This window comes from Oryzias latipes, chromosome 5 (genome assembly GCF_002234675.1).
Source record: "Oryzias latipes chromosome 5, ASM223467v1".
In the NCBI taxonomy this organism is placed as follows: Eukaryota; Metazoa; Chordata; class Actinopteri; order Beloniformes; family Adrianichthyidae; genus Oryzias; species Oryzias latipes.
The window spans coordinates 7,327,236-7,350,075 of NC_019863.2; the positions used below are offsets into that span (position 1 = coordinate 7,327,236).

General features: G+C 38.8%; 1 protein-coding gene across 2 annotated transcripts; it reads left to right on the plus strand.

Moving 5' to 3' along the window:
* Positions 1-295: 295 nt before the first annotated feature.
* LOC101175393 (macrophage-stimulating protein receptor-like) lies at positions 296-21,607 on the plus strand. 2 transcript variants are annotated; one of them, XM_004068733.4, is made up of 21 exons: positions 296-505; positions 1,091-2,305; positions 6,917-7,093; positions 7,693-7,812; positions 7,898-8,068; positions 8,840-9,000; positions 10,893-11,022; positions 11,123-11,259; positions 12,192-12,371; positions 12,459-12,558; positions 12,686-12,916; positions 13,006-13,152; positions 13,228-13,390; positions 15,050-15,136; positions 16,082-16,288; positions 16,363-16,443; positions 16,516-16,697; positions 16,807-16,916; positions 18,286-18,451; positions 18,540-18,676; positions 18,784-18,997. In XM_004068733.4, the coding sequence occupies exons 2-21, from the start codon at positions 1,106-1,108 to the stop codon at positions 18,995-18,997; spliced, it is 4,101 nt and encodes a 1,366-aa protein (XP_004068781.1). In that variant the 5' UTR covers positions 296-505; positions 1,091-1,105. The 2 variants fall into 2 exon arrangements, with proteins under 2 accessions (XP_004068781.1, XP_011473076.1); XM_011474774.3 differs by having other exon boundaries at positions 298-505; positions 1,053-2,305; positions 18,784-21,607.
* The last annotated feature ends 1,233 nt before the right edge of the window (positions 21,608-22,840 follow it).

A 22,840-nucleotide genomic window follows, 5' to 3' on the forward strand; every position in this document is an offset into this window, starting at 1 on the left:
AACAACAACAACAACAATAATAATAATAATAATAATAATAATAATAATATCAAATCTTGAAATGAACCCCTTCGATTTAGCCTACTTTTAGGCTAACACACTTTATCCACCTTTTTTTAGACAGTTAAGGGTGATGATGATGTAGCGTTTTTTGGTAAATTTGTAAATGTATTTTATTTTACAATTATAAGTGTTCTCATCGTTTGTTTTTGTTCCTTTATTTATTTTATTTGGCTTGCAGATGCTTCTCATTTAAAAACTGGTTCGGAGCGTGGGGCGCTTTTATTTTGAAGGCCGGTGTGAGGTCTCGCCTCCGTCGCTGCATTGACGGCCTCTTGAATCCTTCGGAGGCGGCCAGACTGGAAACTGCGATCCAGAGAGTGGGAGTCTGGCGCTGTCAGGTGAACTCAGAAGCAGAAACTCGTCTTCTATTTTCTCCTGAAGAATTTTGGTTTTGGAGTCTGCTGAACGGATTTAAGAGTCACTCAGGACTTTCAAAATCAAAGTAAGATTTGTTTTCTTGATAATCTTCAATAGAGATTTTAATCACAGTTTAGACAAAACTTATGTTTAAATAATCTGATAACTGTTCAGAGTTATGAGCTACTTTGACCATTCTACACATATTTTTCTAGTTTTAGGGTTATTGTCATTTTTCATTGAACTATATTGTTTTTACACTATTTCCTGACAAATGACCAAGTGAAGCAACAGGTAAAGGAAACTCCAAAAGCAGTTTTTCTGTTGATTTTGTGTGTTCCGTTGATCTTTTAGTAGCTGCATGAGAGCCTTCCCACTCTTTTCCACATGTCATGTCATGTGGAAGAAACTCCCAGAATTCTTTTTTTTTCATCCCACCATGTTCCTAATGTCTCTCCAGTTTAACAATTAATGGTTTTATTTATTTTTTTTCATCTAAATACATTTTTGAATTCCCTTTTTCAGCTTTCAATTGACTTTTGGTTAAGGTGAAACATCCACGGCACTGGTGCTTAAAAGGTTACAGCCCACGGCTTGTTTAATCTCAGCATTCCTTCTCTGTTTCCTTTCAGGGCTCCTGCCTCATCTTCACGATGTTCTCATCTTATAGGTAGCACTCACTAACATGGAGACGCCAGCTTTCACGATCCTCCTGACAGTATTCCTATGGATTCAAGAAGCCTCCGGGCAGCGCACGTGTCCACCCATTCCTCCCAGGTTGCCGGATTTCTCTGCGGAATATTCTCTCCCTTTCTTCCGAGCTGACAAACCGGTCCAGAACATTGCAGTGACCGCATACACCCCCCCACAGATATTTGTTGGACACCAAAATGCAATTGTAGCACTTAACGATTCTATGCAAAAAATATGGGAAGTGAAAACTGGACCCCTTGGGAGTCCTGACTGTGGGACTTGTCATATTTGTCACACAGAACCGGATCCGAACGACCACGTGGACACGGACAACCAGGTTCTGCTTATGGACCCTGCTGTGTTCCTACCATACTTGTACATGTGTGGAAGTACCCAGTACGGAATCTGTTACTTTATTGACATTTCATCTCCACAACCTGAGCCTAAATGTTTGTACAGAGAGAAGCTAAACTTTAAGGATAACTGTCCCGACTGCCTGGCCAGCCCCCTTGGTACCAAAGTTACTATAGTTGAATACGGTGCGACGTCTTATTTTTTCATAGCAGCCACGGTGAATGATAGGGTGGCACAGAACTACCCGAGGAGGTCAATATCAGTGGCGAGGCCGCTCTCCACTGAAGATGGCTTTGACATGGTCATGAGTGGTCTGACAGTGCTCCCAGAACTTCGTCAGTCCTACGCCATCGACTACATCTACACTTTTTCCACTGAGGAGTATGTGTACTTTCTGTCTCTGCAAAGGGAAAATCCCTCCAACAGAAACTCCGCTTTTCAGACTCGTCTGGGACGATTGCCCATTTCCATCCCAGAGGTGTGGATGTACAGAGAGGTGGTCTTGGAGTGCCGCTACAACCCAAAACGCAGACGGAGACGAAGAGAGAATCCCAAGGACATTGTGTATAATGGGCTGCAGGCGGCACACTTCGGTCGAGCAGGCTTGGACTTGGCCCAAGAGCTGCGGGTGGACACCAAAGAAGACATTCTGTATGGGGTGTTTGCAGAGGTGAATGAGCGCGGCGAGGCGAAGAAAAACTCGGCCTTTTGCGCCTTCCCTTTGTTGAAAGTCAACCATGCTATTGAGATGGGCGTGGAGGCCTGCTGCAAGTCAGGTACAGAGCAGTTATCCAGAGGCCTCTGCCACTACCAGCTGTGTGAAAACTGCCCACATGAGGTGAGTCCTCAGGTCCACAGCTCACTGTGACACAGACAAGAAATGAACCAACTAGACAAACACTATGTGATTAAGCTGGCCGCTGTCAGACAAATATGACGTAAAGTTTCGTTTTATCTAAAGTCATAAAGGACTATATACCATACTAGAGGCAATAGTTTGGCCATAAAGCAATTCCTGAGAACTGGAATAATAAATGTCCCTGTCAGCTCTGAAAAAGGTGTGTGTGCGTGAGATGGGAAGAGAAGCAGAGCAGGGAGAGGTGTGTGAGTCAGTGTTGAGACCTGCACATTACCACACCGATTCATTGCTTTGCTTTTGCAGTGCCGCCAAGTTTCAGTCCGTCTCGGCTTTGTGGTGGCAGCCTTGCACAGCTCTCACTTGAAAAAGTTTCATTTTCTGGGTTCCAGATCATAAACCTTTTTTTCAAAACATTTCATTCTTCCCACATTTTTGTTTTTGAAATTTAATCAAAACCCTAAAATGACAAGTCACCACTGACAAAAGATATTTGAAGTTCGAGTTATTAGTTTTTATTTTAAAAAAACTTTTGGAAAAATGTAAAAAACTCAATAAAAGAGCTTTGTTAGTTGTTGGCCCTTATGAATTTCAAGCCCCACAAGCCCAAACGTGTTGGTCGGCCATCATAGTTATTTCAAACTTGTCACAACTCTTTATTTACATTTCTGATCCTCCTTTTTTTGCACATTAAAACAGTTTTCAGCAGCAATCTGATTTTTAAGTTATCTGAAACCATCTCTGTTTTTGCTGAGACCAAAATCAACCAGAGAAAAGAAGAAGCTGAGTTTTTTCTTTCATGGATTCATTTGAGCTCTCAAAAACATATAAAAAAAACACAAGTTAAAAAAAACTACTGGTAAAAAGTGGAATATTTGTAGCGGAGGATCAGTGTTGCACTTTTCTGCCATCTAATACATTTGATTGGGGTGTAGGAAAAAATAGATTGGGTCGATATATCGCAATAAAATCATTTGGCGATACTAGTTTCGTTTAAAAATTCTGTCGAGAGGATATTTATTTAATTATTTATGAACGTCCTCCAGCGTTTGACTCCTGTTTTCCTCTTAAACCCCCAGCCGCTAGTTGGCTGCACACTGAACCTCTTAGAGCAGCTCTACAACGCACCAAAACGACAAGATGTCACACAATTCCGCTTGTGTTATCTGCTAAATGTTCAGTCAGCCTCGTAGTATTTGTTGTTATGAGACATGTACTACTTAGTTTTTGCTTGGGATGGCTACCATTGAGGTGACAGAGAAATGCAATACAAAGCTATGGAGAAAGAGTATTTTTCTATGACTTACATTCCAGTTTTGCGGTGGCTGGCAAAAAGCACAATATAAGCAAAGGAAAAACCGGATATCTTACTTAATAAAAATAAAAAAAGAAGGAAAATAAAAATAGAAAAAGTTATATGAAAGATAATCTTTCCATTTCTGTGCTTTAGCTGTTGCACAATCTTTAATAAACAAGAAACCACAGAAGTATGCTACATTTTGTCATTTATTTATAAAAATGATACAGCAAAATGGAGAAGCAGAAGTGTGTGAAACATGAATCACACCTCGTGATTCATTGCCTTCTCGCAGCATTTTTAGCAACAACACCTTGATGCTCCATCTGAGCTGTCTCTTTCATGGTCGTCTGTGTCTTTTCTAAGTGGTCAACCACTCTCCTTTCATCAGTCTGAGGTTTGAGCTTTGATTGGTCCACAACTTTATCATCTTTCCTTCTTAATAGCTGTTCTCCGTTTATTTGAAGCTGTAGTTTGGGTAAATACATGATGTAAGACAAGATTTCCGCCAAAACCGGAGATGTTTGACAGGTTTTTCTCTCACTTTAGCTGTGGATGACATTTTGGGATGTTGTAAAGTTCATGGATGACTTAAGAAATGAATTTTTTTTTTTTAGAAGGCCACACTAACTCCTCCACCACCATGAATAGGAATGTTAGGTTGCTAAAAATGGATATTTAGTTTCTGGCTCCCAAAAAACATGGAACATTGAAGACAAGCATTTATGTAAGTCAGAAAGTTGGAGGCACAGGGATAATTTACCTCATTAGCAGAAGATTATCCTTCAAAATGTACTGTTTTGTTTTAAATATTGTAAAATATGAACAACTAGTTGTTCAGCAAAGGTGGGAGGGGCTGTACAAATAATCTGAAATACAGGTTCATGTAAAAAAGAAATTAGGATTTGGTGAAGAAGTTAATATTGTTGTTCAATGAGTGAAACTAGTATTATTTGTATTAGGAACTGTTACATGTAGATTGAAATATTTTTACCTTTCTTTATTGCAAACTTGATGATATGGCTTAAAGGAAATGAAAACCCAAAGTTTGGTGTTTTAAAACATTAGAAATATTGTGAAATATTTCATTGTTGGTCTGTCAAGCAAAAGCATTCCAATGAGTGGAGTGAGGCTGGAGTCTGGAATTATCACCCACGGGCACCACTAAACATGAGCTACAAATGTCGAATTCCTCACGTTCAAAGCTTCTTTCCTGGGCTAAGGTGATGGTGATGGTTCCAAGTCCTCTTTTCAGATGAAAGCAAATTTTTGCATTTCAGGTTTTAAAAATCCCGCTGGAACAGTGGTTAGCGCTCTTGCCTCACACTGAGATGGTTCAAATTCCGGTTGGGACCTTTCTGTGTGGAGTTTTTATGTTCTTCCTGTTCAGGAGTGGGTTTCTACACTCCGGCTTCCTCCCACTGTCCAAAAACATGCTCCGTAGGAAGTGTTGGGTGACTTTCTCCAAAAAAACTAAATTTGTAATTCAATTACTTTACTCATTACTTATTTGAAAAAGTAATTCACTACTCGTTACTTTAGTTTCCCCCCTCTCATATACATTTCTCAAGGGAAAAACAGCACAAACAAGATCCTCTTGTCTTTCATATCACTTTATTTTGAAGCAATGCCATCGTGTAAAGTATGAACCTGATTCAAGACATAACCTGCCTCTAAAAGAATTCAGACAACAGTGTGAAAAACGACACAAAAGTAAGTTACAACACATGTGGTCTATGCCACCGCTGAAGGTGAGACAAACCTGCTAAGCCTATATTCAGATCTATCAAATCTGAAAATAAGCCACTCTTTTGAAAACATAAAGAACTATAGAAAGGCCTCCATGTTCATTTTTGCTTACGTTAGGTTTTCCATTAGAATGAGTTGACCTTTCTCTGTCTGCAAAGTTTTGGGGTTTTGTGCAAACTTCTGCAGGTCTCTGCTCTGCTGTTCACCTGCTGCTCCTCTGGGATGAGAAGACTCCCTGCAGCATCTCTTTTTCTCTCATCTTTGAGCAGTTTGGAAAGCAATGTGACTGCAGCAATGAGGGCATGTCTGTGCTTTGACCGATTCCCAAATCTGCGTGAACCTGTGTGCATGTATACGCCAGTAAATCCATTTTTTTAACCTCTGTTTCGTTTCATTAAACCGACAGAAATGTCAGAAAGAAGTAACGAAGAAACTAGGGTTTCCCTACTCCAGTAATTGTAATTAATTACATGTATTTCAACTGTATTACGTTATGTTTCTCGGTTACTAACAAAAGTAATGCAAGTACATCAATTCGTTACTTTGTAATCGTTACCCCCAACACTGTCCGTAGGTTAATTGGTATCTCTAAATTGTCCCATAGCTGTGTACGTGGATGTGTGTTCGTACGTGGTCCTGCAACAGACTGGCAACCTGTTCAGGATTCTGAAGATGGATGGCTTGAAAATCAAGTTTATGGACTTATTTGTTAGTTATTCCACACAGTACTTGCTTGATGATCTAATTATTATCTCTCCTTGGCAGCAGGTCTCTATTTACTATGAACGGGATACAATACTAGATTATCAGACAGCAGTGCCTCCCTGAAAGAAGCTGGTTGTATATTGTTCATACATTTCCCGGATTCTAAATTTCAGAAAATATTGTCAGGAACTGGTGGCGTAGGAGACCAGGAATGGTGACAGAAACTAAACCTTTGAATGAATAAATCGAAACTTGACAAAACCACAGGGTGACTAAGCAGAACAGATCACCTGAAAACCAGACACTTAAACACACTGAGGGAAATTGACAGAAATGAAAACAGCTGTGGATGATAAATAGGAACCAATTAACAGAATTGAAAAACCGAACTAAAGCACAGAATCTTTTCAAATATTTTCCACTATAAAGTGTTTAAAGTCTTGGACAGGTGACCCTCTTCACACATGCTGGGACAGGTTAGCTACCTGCTTTGTCGTGGCTTGTTTGCCGAAAGTAATACATGTTCTTTCTTTTTAATAATTGACCTAAACCACAGTGACTCATTCTCCTCCAGTCCCCGTAAAATCTGTTATTTACTATTTTAATTACAGAGCCGAGTCAACAGAGCTTTAATTTTTCTTGTTTTATGAGCCCTCTTCAAAGCTTGTGGGTTATGAAGCAAGACTGGAGCTTTTGAGTGCTTTATAAATTATTCAAGTTATTTTTAATAATCTGTATCCTGTCTCCTTTTTAAGTCGATTTATGTTTATGTAAACATGCAGACCAGCGGATGAAAGCAGAGGTGCCCTTTCTGACGGTTAAATAACTTTGTGTTTTTGCAGAGCTCTTGGGATAATTACACATGCAGCAATAAGCCCACCCTGGTGTCAAAGCCCCACTACAGAGTCGATCTGTTCAACAACAGAATGAAAGGCGTCCTGTTTACGGCCGTGCTCGTCAACATTATTGGGAACCACACCATTGGCCATTTTGGTACATCAGATGGTAGAATAATGCAGGTAGGTGTTGTTGAACTGTTTATTTGATTGGAGAAAAATGTTAACTAAACAGGACAAACATGCACTTATACTTCCTTTATGGTGCTAAAATTAGAATTCAGCATGCCCAAAAGCATGTAAAAAGATCCTGAAAATCAACCAAATAGATCCATTTCAATGAAAGAATTGGCTTCAGACCAGGTAACGTTTTTCCATCTTAAAAAATGGCCACCATCTTGGATTTTCAAATTTATTATGTACACCTTGCTAGCTCTGTTTCCAACACATCCCAAAGGCGCTCTATTGGGTTGAGATCTTGTGACTGTAGAGGCTATTTGAGTTCTAGAAACCATTCTGAAACAGGTAGGCTGTGGTGTTGGAACCGGGCTTAACCCTTGTACTATCCTTGGCAGTTTAACATTGGGAGTGGGGTCATCTAGACCCCACAAGACAGTGCGCTAAACTTTGAGTGTACTGACCAGTGAGTGTACTATGTTCAATCTGATGCTTGTATCACACTTTGCAGAATTCCTATAAAACATTTGATTTTACCAGTCCCACTAATTATGTACAGTAAATCCATGTGACTTTCCCATTGTTTGTCTTTTCTACTGGTTTAGGTCATTCTCACACAATACAAACCAAACTTTTTTTCCAACTTTTCATTGGGAAACACTGAAGTTTCCAGGACAGCAACTGTGCACTCAGAGGATTATCTTCTCTTTGTGGCTGGTAATAAGGTACATCAACTCGGCTGCAAGCTCTGGATGTTTTCTGGATTTGTGTATTTTTTTTTTATCTTTAACTTCAATTTTCTCCCTAAAGCTGTTCAAGGTGCCTACTGTGGGACCAGGATGTGCACACCTCTGGACGTGCTCGCTTTGTCTAACAGCTCCAAGTTTCATGAACTGTGGTTGGTGTTCAGGAAAATGCTCCAGGAAGCATGAATGTGCTTCTCATTGGAACAACTACTCCTGCACACCAGTTATAACTGAGGTAACTTAGCCTGTGAAAGTTTGTAACGATTCATTTTAACAACGATTCAATTTGTTGTTGATTGGATTTACTTTTGATATTTGTTCATTTTAAACAATCCGATTCAATATAATTTACTGACCTAAAACTGATCCAGGACATACAAAAATTTAACCAAAGTGACTCATAAATACCTGGTACTGAACAGGTGACGTTTTTCAGATTCCTTGTATTCCTTCAAGATAATCAACTGCAAATTAAATATGTGAACAAGAATTAATAGCAAATACATTCACATTTTAGTTTCACAAAGTTCAGACCACTGTTGTTTTTCCACATCAAAGTAATGTAAACTGAACATAATTAAAAGATTCTAGCACACTTTATGGTCACATGTCTTTGCTGAATTCAAAGTGTTTCCACACATTGGACTGGAATGATGGACTGATCCGTTTTTGCTGACTTCACGTGTGTGTTGTCCGCTGTTATGGCACCTGGTTGGATATATGTTATAGTAAAATAAAACAACCATGTCTTATTACATATGGTATTTTCGAAGAATGATTTGATTATCGATTTATCTCCTTTTGAAACAATTTTTTAATGGTATTAGTCGATTTGATTCGATTCAATTTGCCTCCGACAGTTTGATCCGGTCCAATCCTTGGAGTACAAATCAATTAGATTGATTGTTACACCCCTAAACCTGTGTCTAATGTTTACATAAAAGGTTTACCTTCTGTCACATTTGAATTTCCCCCGTGGTTATGCTTTCCTTAATTTTGTTTTTAGTTTTTCCCTCAAATGGCACCGGCTGGTGGCGAGACAGAAGTGACCCTCTGTGGCTCAGAATTTCGCTCTCTTTCGTCCGTCATTGATGAAAAAACTCATGTCATAACAGTGAGCTCAGGAGCTCCCTGTGCTCTTCTGCCTAATCAGAAAAGTAGTGAAAAGTGAGTAGCACACAACACTACATTTTTACCATACAGTGGAGGTGATAAATATTTGGTCCCTTGCTGATTTTGTCTGATTCTGTCATTTTAATGGTAAGTTCATTTAAACAGCAAGATATAGAAAATCCCAGAGAAAGTAGAAAAAATCCACTTAAAATAATTTATCAATTAGCATTTCTTTGAGAAAAATAAGTATTTTAACCCTCTTGCTAGAAAAACTTAGTACGCTGTAGCAAAACCCTTTGTAACAAGAACAGAGTTCAGACGTTTCTTGTACCGCTAGTTGATGAGCAGGTTTCTTCACACATCAGGAGGAATTTTGATCGACTATTCTTTACAAATGACCTCTAAATCATTCAGATTTGATGGCAACTCTGAGCTTCAGCTCTCTCCATAGAGTTTCTATAGGACTGAGATTGGCTGGGCCACTCCACAACCTTGATATGCTTCTTCGTCAGCCATTCCTTGGTTGCCTTGGCTGTAGGAGTTGGGTCATTATCTTGAAGCCTCCTGATGGAGGAAAGAAGGTTCAAGATTTGATGGTACATTGCTCCATCCATCGTCACATCCACACGGTGAAGTAGCCCTGTGCAGAAAAACACTCCCAAAGCATAAAGTTTCCATTTTTATGCTTGACAGTGGAGATGATGTTCTTGGGGTCATGGGCAGCATTTCTCTTCCTCCAAACATGACAGGTTGAGTTGATGCCAAAGACCTTAGTTTTGGTCTCATCTGACCACAGCACCTTCTTCCAATCGCTCACTAAATCACAAAGGTTGACATTGACGAACTTGAGGCGGTCCTGCACGTGGGCCTTTTTAAGCAGTGATACTTTGTGAGATGTTAAACCATTACAAAGTAAAGTATTACCAATGGTTTTCTTTGTGATTGTGGTCTTAGCTGCTTTGAGATCATCAACTAAGTCCTGCTGTGTTGCTTTATGCCTATTTCTCACTGTTCTCACGATCACGGAAACCCCACCAGGGAAGATGCTGTTCGGAGCCCCAGACCTGTAGGTGGATAGATGCTCATGTTCTTGTATTTTGGCACAATGGTACCAACAGTTGTCACCTTAACCCTCAGCTTCTTGCAGATGGTTTTGCAGTCCATTCTGGTCTGGTGCAGGTCTACAATGTTCTACCTTAAATCCACTGAAAGCTCTTAAGTTATTCCATGTTAGAGAGTTTGGGATCTGACTGACTGACTGATTCTGTTGTCAGGTGTCTTTTCTGTGGGGTATTTGTTCAATCGGGTGTCTTCACTTTAGGTGACAGATTGAGTTGGAGAGTTTAACTGGTCTGTGTGAACCAGAACTTTTAATGGTTACAAAGGGATCAAATATGCTTTCCTTCATGAAATGCAAATACATTTGTATAAATTCTTCAACATGTCCTTCCTTCCTTCCCTTGATTTTCTGTGTGACTGTCTATCTCTCACTGTTCTAATGAACCTACCATTTAGATGACAGACTTGGTTTCTTTTTATGTGGGCAAACATACAAAATCAGCAAGGAATGACATACTTTTTTTCCACATTTTACTTTGTAAGAATAGCATTCTCCTTGCCACAAATAAGTAAATACTGACTCATTTTAACCCAGGTAACCAATGCAGATTGAAATTGCCTTAAAAACCTGGTAAACAAGGTCAGAATTCTCAAACCTGAGATCTGTGTTAGTCAGCATTATGAACAAGAAATAACAATATTTCCAGCTCAAGCTCAGCCTCCCAAAGGAAGCTGTATTTTTACACCTGGCTCCACCTCCATGGTCACTTCTCTTGACCATATAACTTTTAATCAATTCATAATTCAAGTCCTGACCAAATATGATGAGAATGAGTCCTTCACAATCTGGATAAATTCTGTTCATTTTTTCTTTCTTCCTCATACAGGCTAGTTTGCAAAATTCTTAACCAAGCACCAAACCAGAACGTCAACATCACTTTGGAGGTGCATGAGGGTAAAGTTGATGGCCCCTATTCAATTGAAGGCACAGCCCAGATATCTGGGCTCTCTTTTGTGGTAAAAGCTACATATTTTATACATTTTTCAGAATTCTAACAAACCTAGTTTGGATTACATTTTAATTTAACTTAAAAAGATGTTTTACTTTTCTAATCAGGAGCCCCAGATAATGGAGATCAGGCCTGACTATGGACCTATGTTTGGAGGAACCAAAGTTACTCTGCAAGGCAAATATCTGAATTCTGGGACACAGCGACAGGTCTTTTTTGCTAACAAAAAATGCAGCATATCAAGGTGAGTGCATCTTTTCTTCAACATAACTAAACTTTAGGGTATAAAGCTTTTAAATTCAATTTTGTTTTTTTAGGAAGCCCCAATTCAAAATCAAGATTGTCTTGAAGACCCATTCCGATGAAAATTGTGTTTTTGGTGTTTTAAACATAAACTTGTGGAATTTTTCTCTTGATGGAGAACACATATAAAGAAAATTAAGGGTAAAATTGCATTTTGGAAAAATTTGCATTTTGGTTCCATTCAATGCCATTTGAAAAAGATCATATTGTTACATAGAAGCTACAATCATCAGGCCACAGGCTCCCTGCTTCACCTAATTGTTATGCAGTCACTTGTAGACGACTAGATCCATGTACTTGTACGGCTGGATAGCTCTAATATTGCTCACCTTTTTTGTTCCACCACTAATGTTAGGTCGGGGCTGTGAGTGGCTGTAAGCTAGGGCATAGGCGTGTTAACAGATGATGATGGGAAGTGGGAAATGCTTACTCTGTTGTCCTGCCCACAACTCTGAGGGGAATTTCTAATGAACTACTGCCTCTCTGCAAAAACTATGTTTAAAAAAAAAAAAACCCACAGATGCTTTTTGGTAAAAAATGGCGTCATAATTAAAAAAAAAAACACTGGTAATGCTTTTACAATAGACCCAAACACGATCGGAGTGGGGCTTTAAACAACAAAAAGATCAAATCAAAAGTATACATTTTAAGAGAAAGAGAAAAAAGTTTGTGACTGAAACTATGTCTTGTATTCATGGCAGAGAAAAAGAGATAATAGAGAAATATCTTACAGTGAAGAAAGTGAAGAAAAAAGTCTCTTTGTATTCTGAAACAGCCTTCGATAATCTAGGACTATAGCAGCACGACTAACAAAATGTTAGAATAACCCAGGCCAATCTAATTTCTGTGTTAAGAATTGTTATTTGCTTTTAGAGTTTTTGAGGAACCAGGAGGCTTATCATCCATCGTCTGCCACACAGACGCCACAGAAAGTGTCGGTGAAGTGCCAGTAAAAGTTGTTATTGACAGCTTTGAAGTGCAAGCTGCAGGAAAGTTCTTCTACAAGAAAAATCCCGTCATAACATCAGTGAAGCCCCTCTGCAGCTTTCAAAGGTGAGCCTCTAATTTGTTCCTTTTCCAAGACAAGAAGTATTTGTACTTTTATTCTTTAAATGCTGTTTTTATCCCACTTTCTTACAGTGGCTCCAGACTAATAATAGAAGGTCAGAATCTGGACTCAGTCCATGAAGTGGTAGTTCAGTACACTCCAACTAATCTCATCATACAGCCCCTTAAACATGTGAGTTAACTCCTTGATCAAATTACAGAATTGAACTAAGTTTAAACACGTTTAATCAAATTTGATGCTGAAAGTAATGGCAGATTCTACCTTAACTTAAAGTGATTGCACTGGTTTTACCCTGTAGGTCTGCGATGGCACTAGAAATGCCACATCCATGGAGTGTTGGACCCCTGGGTTCCCAGAGGAAAAGGTTTTGGAAAAGTTTGACACGGGAAATATCGCTCTTCACTTGGATGGAAAAAGTCAATCCTGGGAGGAAACATTTTACTACTACCCAGACGCAGACGTCATCCCCTTTGAAAACGATGAAAAAGTTCTGCTTCTCAAACCGGGAGAGACAGAAGTTTCTCTGCATGTATGTGATTAAGATGGTATTTTAGGCAACATTCTTTTTACCTATACCTTCAGAAATGATGACATGCTTTTCTTTAATATAATAAACAGCACAACAAGCTGAATTCAGTGTATCACTGTATGAAGATCAACATGAGCATTGGCGAGGAGTTCTGTGATGTTAAGGTTCTGTCAAATGAACTGACCTGCAGGATCCCCAAAGGTGTGGTCATTCCCAGCGAGGGCTTGCCTGTCAAGGTAAGACAGTCAACAGAACTACATTATTTAATCAAATTGATCCTGCATATCATGCTTTTGTCTTTCCCACTGTAGGTGACAGTCAATGGAATCATTTTTGAAGTGGGAACAGTACACTATGACACCAATAGCAACCTGGTTATCGTTGTGAGCATCATTCTGGGCATCATTGCTGCGTTGGCTCTGGGTGCTGTGCTGGCATGTCTCGTAATGACTCGTCTGAGAAAGAAAAAGAGAGGTATGAAAGGTTGAATCCTACGGTGGCCGAGAACCGCCATTGCAGCAACAAAACAAAAAAAGGAGCAAAAATAAAAAACTACTAGCAAAAAAGAAAAATTAAATGCAAATAAAAAAAAGCAGCAACCAAAAACAGGAGCAAAAATAAAAGGAAAAAAAAGCAATGTAAAAAAGCGATGCAAAAATAAATTAATGCAAACATAAAAAAAGCAATGCATCTAAAAAAACGGCTGCAATTCTTTTTTCAACTTTGTTGTACAAAACAGAAGTACAATACAAAACACAATTTCACAAAGTAAACTTCATATACACCAGGGGAGCATATTACATGCATTTTACCTAAAGAAAGTCACAACGAAAGTGACATCACCTCGTAAGTGACATTACCACGGAACTGATGCCGCAACAGATCGAGGATCAGTTTGGCGAAAGAACACGAGAATTGGATTAACCTTTCCCATATATACCGCTACGAAAAGGAGGAATACGTAAAACAAATAAGAAAGGAGTAAGTGAAAATATTGGTGTTAAATGTTACTATGTGTAATTTTGACGTTATTTGGTTTTAGCCCCAGGTTTTATTCAGGGTATACTTAGAATCGCTAGCTGTGTGAACGCCATGCAAAATGCACACTATATCCAACCTTTTTAGTAAACACCATCATATTTGGCATAATCTACAAATAAACAAATAAAAAATAGAAGAATCCGCATCAACATGATTATTTGCCTTACTAAATTTAACATAAATACAAAATATATCACATATACAATTATTTAAAGATGTTACATGTATTTCTTTGCGACAAAAACATGCGACACCGGCAGTCAGTTAGCTCTAAGACTGCCAGGCAGCCCAGGAGCTGTTGGAGGAGCTGATGGAGCCCCCTCGCCCATGAACCCTGAATCAATTACATGATTGCCAATGCTTTTAGAACTCGTCATAGTAAATGATAAACACAAAACCAATAATAACACCAATAATAATGCTAATGTTTTTAACCATCAGGCTAAAAACATTTTCGGCCATCAGGCTAAAAACATTTTTAGCTAAAAACATTTTTAGCCATCAGGCTAAAAAGGCTAAAAACATTTTCAGCCATCAGGCTAAAAAGGCTAAAAACATTTTCAGCCATCAGGCTAAAAACATTTTTAGCCATCAGGCTAAAAAGGCTAAAAACATTTTCAGCCATCAGGCTAAAAACATTTTTAGCCATCAGGCTAAAAAGGCTAAAAACATTTTCAGCCATCAGGCTAAAAATGTTCGTTTTACGTATTCCCCTTTTTCGTAGCGGTATTTATGGGAAAAGACAATCCACTTCTTGTGTTCTGATCCTCGATCTGTTGCGGCATAACTTTTGCAAGTAGTTTTTTATTTTTGCTCCTGTTTTTGGTTGCTGCTTTTTTTTTAAAATTTGCATTCCATTTTTCTTTTTTGCTTGACGTTTTTTATTTTTGTTCCTTTTTTTAGTTGCTGCTTTTTTCTAATTTGCTTTTCATTTTTCTTTTTTGCTAGTAGTTTTTTATTTTTGCTCCTTTTTTTGTTGTTGCTGCAATGGCGGTTCTCGGCCACTGTAGAATTCTGCATCATTTGTTGTGTTGCTCAAACGACTGGAAAAGAAAATCCCCAAACTCGGTTATCTTTGTTATTAACTTCCAGCCAAAGATGAGAATGGTTCCTCAACATTAGCGCGTAGTCGCTTTGGCAGCCATCATGACTCTGTTCCAACAGGTGACTATCGGCAAGGTGAGGCTTCCAAATTCATATTGAATAAAAGAAATACAGGAATTTATTTCTTTTCAAAATAAACAACATAAACACAAAGACTATATCTAAAGTTTTAAAAACAGTTAATATTTTTGTCACCTGTTGCAGTAGTAATCAGTGCATTTTTTCACTCCGATCATCTTTTGATCTATTGAAGATGTTCCTAGTGGTGTTTAGATCATGATGATGCCAATTTTAGGTATAAATAAAAAAATCTGTGTTGTTTTTTATAACAGTTTCTGCAGAGAAGCAGTCGCTCTTTACCAAAGACCCTTTGAGTTGTATTAAATAAGAAAGGCTCTGCTTAAGAAAGTGGTGCTTAAATCTTGAGAAGGGAAGTCTCGAAACTTTCTGTGCACTTGTATCTCTAAAATGTATAAATGTGATTTTTGCCTGTGTCTATCAGGTGATTGGTTTAAAAAATGTTATGCGTTGGATCCGTTTTACATTCATAGTTAGTTTTAAGATTGTGTCATTTCAAGTTGTGCATTCATAAATTGTATTTCTAATTTGTACATTTTTGATAATGGAGTGTCTGCTCCTGATTCACAACCATTTGAATAAAGAAATACTCAGAAATGCAAATTTGAACTTAATTTTCTATACATATGACTTCCTTCATCAGAAAAAGGCCACAAGAACATTCTGAAAACACCCAAAACATAATTTTCCTCAGAGTGGGTCCTTAAAAGGCCATTGTAGGAGGCTAATTTTCTAAAAGTGAGACAGATTAAAACATAAAAATCAAAAAAAGGTTCCCCACATTGTTAGTAACTGTTTGGGTATTTAATAACCAACTTGGCAATTTTTACATATTTTCTTCATGCAAATTGCATAAATAGAGACGTGTAATCATTTCAGATCCTTTACTTGGATCAAAAATACAATGTTACATAAAATTGTGTTTGTTTTATGCATTGTCAGTTTTCTCCAGCCAAACTTCAGGCTCAGGAGGAATGACCTTCCAAGGGTTATTGTACGCTGCCAGCTATGACCATCTGGATGTTCCATTAATGCACCGGGACAATCTCTCCATAGTTAGCTTGAGTACTGATCTCTTGGAGGAGGTCAAAGATGTGCTAATTCCCGCAGAGAAGCTTCGAATTGAAGACAGCAAAGTTATCGGAAAAGGTAACATTTCCAGACTTTTTATTTCTTCTATTTACATTTTTTCTAAGTTACAGGCAACTGCTTGTTCCACACAGGTCACTTTGGGACAGTGTACCATGGATACCTAATCGATAGCAATAGGCAGGAGATCCATTGTGCTGTCAAGTCTCTAAACAGTAAGTGGTTGTGGGCCATCTTTCAGGGATCTCTGCTGGAACAGCTCTTAAACTGCACATGCTTGTTGACAGGGATAACCGATTTGGATGAGGTGCACCAGTTTCTCAGAGAGGGCATCATCATGAAGGGTTTCCACCACACCAACATACTCTCTCTGCTCGGAATCATGCTGCCCAACGAGGGGCTCCCACTGGTTGTTCTGCCCTATATGAAACATGGAGACGTGCGTCATTTTATCCGGTCTGAGCAAAGGGTAAATCAACAGATGGAACATTTTTAAGAACAAGAATCACAACGGTCAATATTTACCCTGATACAAAAATTGCTTATGGACAATGAAGTCTGTTTTCTTTGTCTCGCAGAACCCTACAGTGAAAGACCTGATTGGGTTTGGACTTCAGGTTGCCAGAGGAATGGAGTACTTGGCTGAAAAGAAGTTTGTCCACAGAGACCTGGCTGCACGAAACTGCATGTGTGTATGAATTATACCTTAAATATTTTTTGACTTAATGCATACAACTATTTTTTTTTGCTTTTTCAAAGCACCATTGGTCTTTTCAGTATGATTTTGCCCTTTTTGGCCTAAAAAAAACAACCCTGTGTCTTTCCGAGGACACAGTTTCTTCAGAGCGCCATAAATTCATTAGAAATTTGCTTCTGAGTTTTGGGCGGGAATGTTGCCTGGGGCTACACCCCCCCCACTCCCCATCACCCATCTGTTTACATGCCCTCCCACTACCTTACAGACACTCACACCCCCAACCTAACATTACCAGTGCAACAAACATGGCAAGCGAAATTGGAGCAGATTTTGTCTGCACAGTTTTGGGCCAGATACCAGCCTCAGACGAGGAAAATAGAGACGTACATGAATCTAATTGTCTCCAAGAAGATGGCTCAGAATGGAGCAGAGCAGGGAGCTTACAGTTTGCTATTGTAGCTACAATTTTACAAGTGCAGACTTTTCAAATGGCATTTTTTAAATTAACAACAATTTGAATAAGGAAATACTGAAATGCAATTTCTATGCTTAATTTTCTTCAATTATGTCTTCCATTATGAGAAAAAAGCTACAAGAACATGTTAAAAACAAATACCTACCGTATATGTAAAGTTTACTTTTGCTTTTAGTTACATGCAGTGTAAAACCCCCCTCAACTCTTTTCTTTGCAACAAGATATGCATTGACCTCAAAAGGTTTAAAAAATGCTTAAATGACAACAAAGAATATAAAATTAAACTTTTGATGGTGTTTTTAATAAAAGTAAATTTTTGGGGGGGGGTATGCACTGAAATGTACACATTTCCAGTGTTCCTTCACTATATCAGGGTTCACCTTTCATGGTCTCACTGTTTTGCAGATCTTTTTCAGTGCAGTTTTTCAGGGTTTTTTTCTTTCTTATTTTAATGCAGCGCACTGATTGGCTGTTGATGTCGATACGTTTCTTCCATGCCGAACCTCTTGTACAGAATAATTATATAATAATTAGTTTGCCAAATCCACATAAATCTCCAATCGCAATCAGATCTTTGTTTTGATTCTATAATACTGGGCTTTTTTTTCAAATTCATTTTTGAACTTTGAGTAATTAAACAAGAGACAAAAATGTTCATGTCTTTCTGAGAAAAGTGTATAAAGTGTGTAGTGAGGCTTTTTACAGCCTTAAAACATTTATAATCAAATCTCCTTGATTTCACCTTTCAGTTTTTTTATGAAACGTAACCTCGCAATAAACGAGGGAGCACAAATATTGATGTTTTCATCAAAAGAAGAAGTATTTTTAAATGACAAGGACAGTGTAAAACAGTGATCTTTTGTTAAGATGTCTTCTTCTCTACAGGCTGGATGAAACATTTACAGTCAAGGTGGCTGACTTTGGCATGGCAAGGGATGTTTATGATAAAGAATACTACAGCATTCAGAATCACAGTCGGGCAAAACTTCCAGTGAAGTGGATGGCCATCGAAAGCCTGCAAACACAGAAGTTCACAACCAAGTCAGATGTAGTGAGTGTGCTTTACCATAGAAATCCTTTTACTTGCCATTTCTTTTGTTATAAATGCATTTTTCGAATTTCGCATACCTGCTTCCCAGTGGTCATACGGCATCTTGATGTGGGAGCTCTTAACCAGAGGTGCGAGCCCTTATCCAGATGTGGACCCTTATGACATCACGCACTACTTGTTGAAGGGACGTCGACTTCCTCAGCCACAGTATTGCCCCAATACACTGTAAGGGTGAAAATCTTTCCATCCCATATCAAAATGGTGAAAATGTATAAGTGTAACGACTTGAAAAGAAATGTTTGACTTTTTTTATATCACTGTTTACCTCACAGGTATTCAATCATGCTGACATGTTGGGACCCTGTGCCTGAGAGTAGACCCTCCTTCCACAGCCTGGTGACTGAAGTTAACCATATACTTAGCTGTCTTGAAGGAGAACACTATATCAATCTAGAGGTTAACTACGTGAACTTAGACCAGCCAAGGCCTTACCCCCCCATGGCGGAGTCTGGAGACGAAGCTGAGGAATCAGACTTGGACTCATAATCGTCATTTGCCAGCTAAGTGCGACTACAAATGGCGGAATTCAGTCTAAGATTCGAGCTGTGGGGCATAAAGATGACTGACGGAGCAAAGGCAAGGTACAGCCTGGATAATCTGCCCATCCACAACAAGGATTCACATAAGATTATGAACCACACACACTCACAAAGGACAGTTTAAAGTCACTGATGAGGAAGCTTGTTTTTAGGCTGTGGGAGGAAGCTAGATAAATTCCACACAAATTTTAGGAGAACTTGGAAACTACAAACAGAAGGGACCCATCTGGGATTCTGGCTGTCAGTGCTAACCACCATTCCACTGTGCAGCCCCAACAGCTCTCTTTCATCAGACTTTTATTTTTTATAAGGTTACACTAATAGGCCTATTCAATTCTTTTTTTAGGCCTTTGAAAGCAGGTGTTTTTTAAATGTTGATTTTTCTGCTCTCCCTCTAAAGTGGAGCCATCTCTCAAGCTAAGTTTAAGTCCTTTTATTTAAAATGCTGTATATTTAAATATTTCTCTTTGGTATTTCTAAAAACCTTTTAACCCATGTCATAGAAAAAAAAGTTCTTAATTGAAAATAATATTGAAATATCCCAAATTTAAAAGAAATCTATAATGTCTATAAATGTCACTGCTGGTGCATTAGAGCCAGTTAACCAGAACCTTGGATGGACACTGTGTAGCAAAACAGGATTTTACTTCTGGGCTGACTTATCTGTATTTTGTTAGCCTGGCGACCCTGACTGGTCTGGGTGCCTCGGTGCTGTTAGTGCCTGACCAGGTCTCTCACAGGGCCGGGGGATTGGGCTTGTCCCTGGGGACAGCTCTTTCTTGGCTCCTCTCTCTTAATGTTGGGTAAGGGGGGAGGGGCCTGGGGAGTTGGCTCTTCTTACAGTGGGGCACATGGTCTGGGGAGATGGGCCCAATGCGGTAGGGGGGTTGGAGGATGGTTCATTGGGGGTCAGTCTTGAAGCTGTCCCCGACTTATCCTCCTTCCTCATATGAAGGGCTATTCTTATGGCTGGGATAAAGCTCGCACCCTCTGTGCTCGTGTGCACCCCTGCTCTCTGGTGTTGGGCACCCCTGTGGTTGCCCAACAATGATAAACCTCTACTATGTTTTTTTGCTTTTTGATTCAACCCCCCAATCAGCACAAAAGAAGTTTAGCCTTAAAATATAAAAGGGGTTTATACAAATATACACCTCATGTGTCAGAAGATCCATAACCCCCTACTGTAATAGTAGAAGAGGCCTTCAGCTGTTGGACAGGACAAGTTAGAAAGAAAAAGAAAGAGCAATTTGAGTGCAGAAACAGCCTTAAGATGAAGCAAAAACATGCTGTAGATTCAGTTTCTGTCCCACGGAGTCCATTCTGTTGTTTTCTTAGCCCATTCGTGGTTCTTCATTCGGGCTACATGTCCGGCCCACTTGCCTTTGGCTTCAATCACTTTCTCGATGACATCCTTCACCCCTGTTCTTGATCTTAAGTCTTCGTTCTTGACTTTATCTCTCCTCGTAACACCCAGCATTGATCGTTCCATGCTCCTCTGGGTGATTGCCAGTTTCTCTCTTTGGCGGTTGGTATGTGACCATGTCTCAGCTCCATACGTCATTGATGGCAGTATGACAGTGTTCATGATCTTCCTCTTGAGACACATGGGCATTTTTTGATCTTTCAGAAACGTGCTGTACTGTCCGAATCTCTTCCAAGCGGATGTTACTCTCTCGTCTATTTCTTTCGCCATCTCATTTCCTGGTGTTAGCAGTCTTCCCAAATACTTGTACTCATCCACCTCCTCCAGTTGTTCTCCATCCACAATTATTCCTTTCCTTCTCCTTTTCCTTGCTATTTCATTGCACATGATTTTGGTTTTCTTTTTGTTCATTTTCATGCCATCTTTTCTCCCTTCCTTGTTCAGATCGTTGAGCAGCTTGCTGAGATCCTCTTCCTTTTCTGCAAGTAAGATGATATCATCTGCAAATCTCAGGTTGTTCATCCTCTCTCCATTGATGTTAATTCCCGCTTCAGCTTCCATTCTCCTGAATATTTCTTCCAACGATGCTGTGAACATCACTGGTGACAAGGTGTCTCCTTGTCGCACTCCCTTCATGATCTTAATCTTTCGGCTAAGTGATTCGTTCCGAACCTGAGCAGTGCCTCCATCATATGTCTCTTTCAGGATGTTGATGTACTTCTCCTCTACGCTGTGTTGTTCTAGCGCCTCAAAAACAGCCTTGTGCAGGATAGAATCAAAGGCTTTTTCATAGTCTACAAACGCCATATAAATGGGTATTTTACACTCATTGGTTTTCTCGAGTATTTGCACGACTGACTGCAGATGGTCGATAGTTGAATGACCTCTTCTGTAGATTCAAGTTAGTAAAAATATACTTCACACATGTCTTCTAAATTGATCCCATGAAAAGTTTCACCACTCCTTTATGAAAAATGTAAGGTCTTTTTTTTACCCTGCTTCCTATCATTCCTATCAAAGGACAATCATCATACACAAATGTTTTCCAAAGCAAACATGACAAAATGAATGTATAATTTTTTTTTGCTCCTTTGTTTGTAAAATAAAATGCTGAATAAAATTTTGCTGCTCTCATAACTGTCTCAAAACATTTAAACAGAATCAGCAATATCTCCTTTTTTTTAATAGTACCTCATATTGACCCCAGAATGCAGACTAAAAGATGAGAAATGTGTAAATGTCACATTCTGTGAATTATTCACGTTTACTGTAGTGTTTTTACAGTTGCTTTAAGTGCACTCTGCTGTCACTAGAGGGCAGGCAAAGGCTTCCTTCAGAGGAGAACCGGAGTCTGTACTGCAGTGTTGCTCTGCAGTGCATTAGGCACAGCAGAAGCCAGCAGACAAAGGTGCTGCATGAAGGCAACACAACTGCATTTCAGACCAACATATACCCAAATGCTGAGCTCTGAAAATAAAATCAACTTTGCTGTTTAGCTGAGGCTTGAACTTGGTCATTTTTCACTTTAGCTTTGCATTGTAACTTCAAGGTCATTATTTTAATGTACATTGAAAAACTGGCCATAAGTGACGCAAGTTGTGTTTTATACCGTATTTCCTTTATGTCTTATTCCTAGTTTGAAAATGATTTCGTTTTTAAAAGGTTGCGCTCAGTGAATACTTATAATTAATATACTGTATATATTTTGAAATATGTTTTAAAAAGACATGCCTCAACAAAAAATCTAATAAAATAAACACAATAAAAATGTGCTTCTATAATAATTTCTTCTTTTACCATCTCTTTAAAAAACACAACACTCACTGAAAGTACAAAAGTTGTTCATGACTGAAAGTGGGTCATCAGAGGTAAAGATAAAAATGATACAGAGTGAATTGGCAGCATGAGCTCTGGTTCTCTGCCAAGCAGATAAAATGAAAAACACATACCTTGACAGGTCTGAATACACAACTCAAAGAGCGTCAAACATGAATGCATTTGCTCAATCAGTAGATCTAAAAATGTTATCCACCATGAATAATTTACAGATGGTTAGGAATGTTTTTTTAATCCTTTTGCTTTCATGTTTTGAAAATTTGCCAGTGAAAAGCTCTGCTTGTTTCAGGTACTTCCTTAAACATGAGCTGATTTTCATCTAAAGAAATGAAAGAAAAAGAATTGTTAAAAATGTATATTCAGTTTCAATAAAAACACATTTTTACAAAGATTTATTGGTAAACCCGGTGCAGTAGACAATACCATGATATACAGTATATTATGCAGTCTTGCACATGGTTTTGTTGCAGAGTAAACAACTTTCCATAAATTAAATTAAAAAAAAAAAACCAAAACAACGAAGCGTTGATT

What these genes read in the sequence shown, in the direction of transcription:
- LOC101175393 (XM_004068733.4), top strand. Translation starts at nt 1,106, where the DNA reads ATGGAGACGCCAGCTTTCACGATCCTCCTGACAGTATTCCTATGGATT. An exon ending in AATCAGAAAAGTAGTGAAAA is followed by an intron (nt 9,001 to 10,892) that starts GTGAGTAGCACA and finishes TTCCTCATACAG; the next exon opens with GCTAGTTTGCAAAATTCTTA. An exon ending in CAGTATTGCCCCAATACACT is followed by an intron (nt 18,677 to 18,783) that starts GTAAGGGTGAAA and finishes TTTACCTCACAG; the next exon opens with GTATTCAATCATGCTGACAT.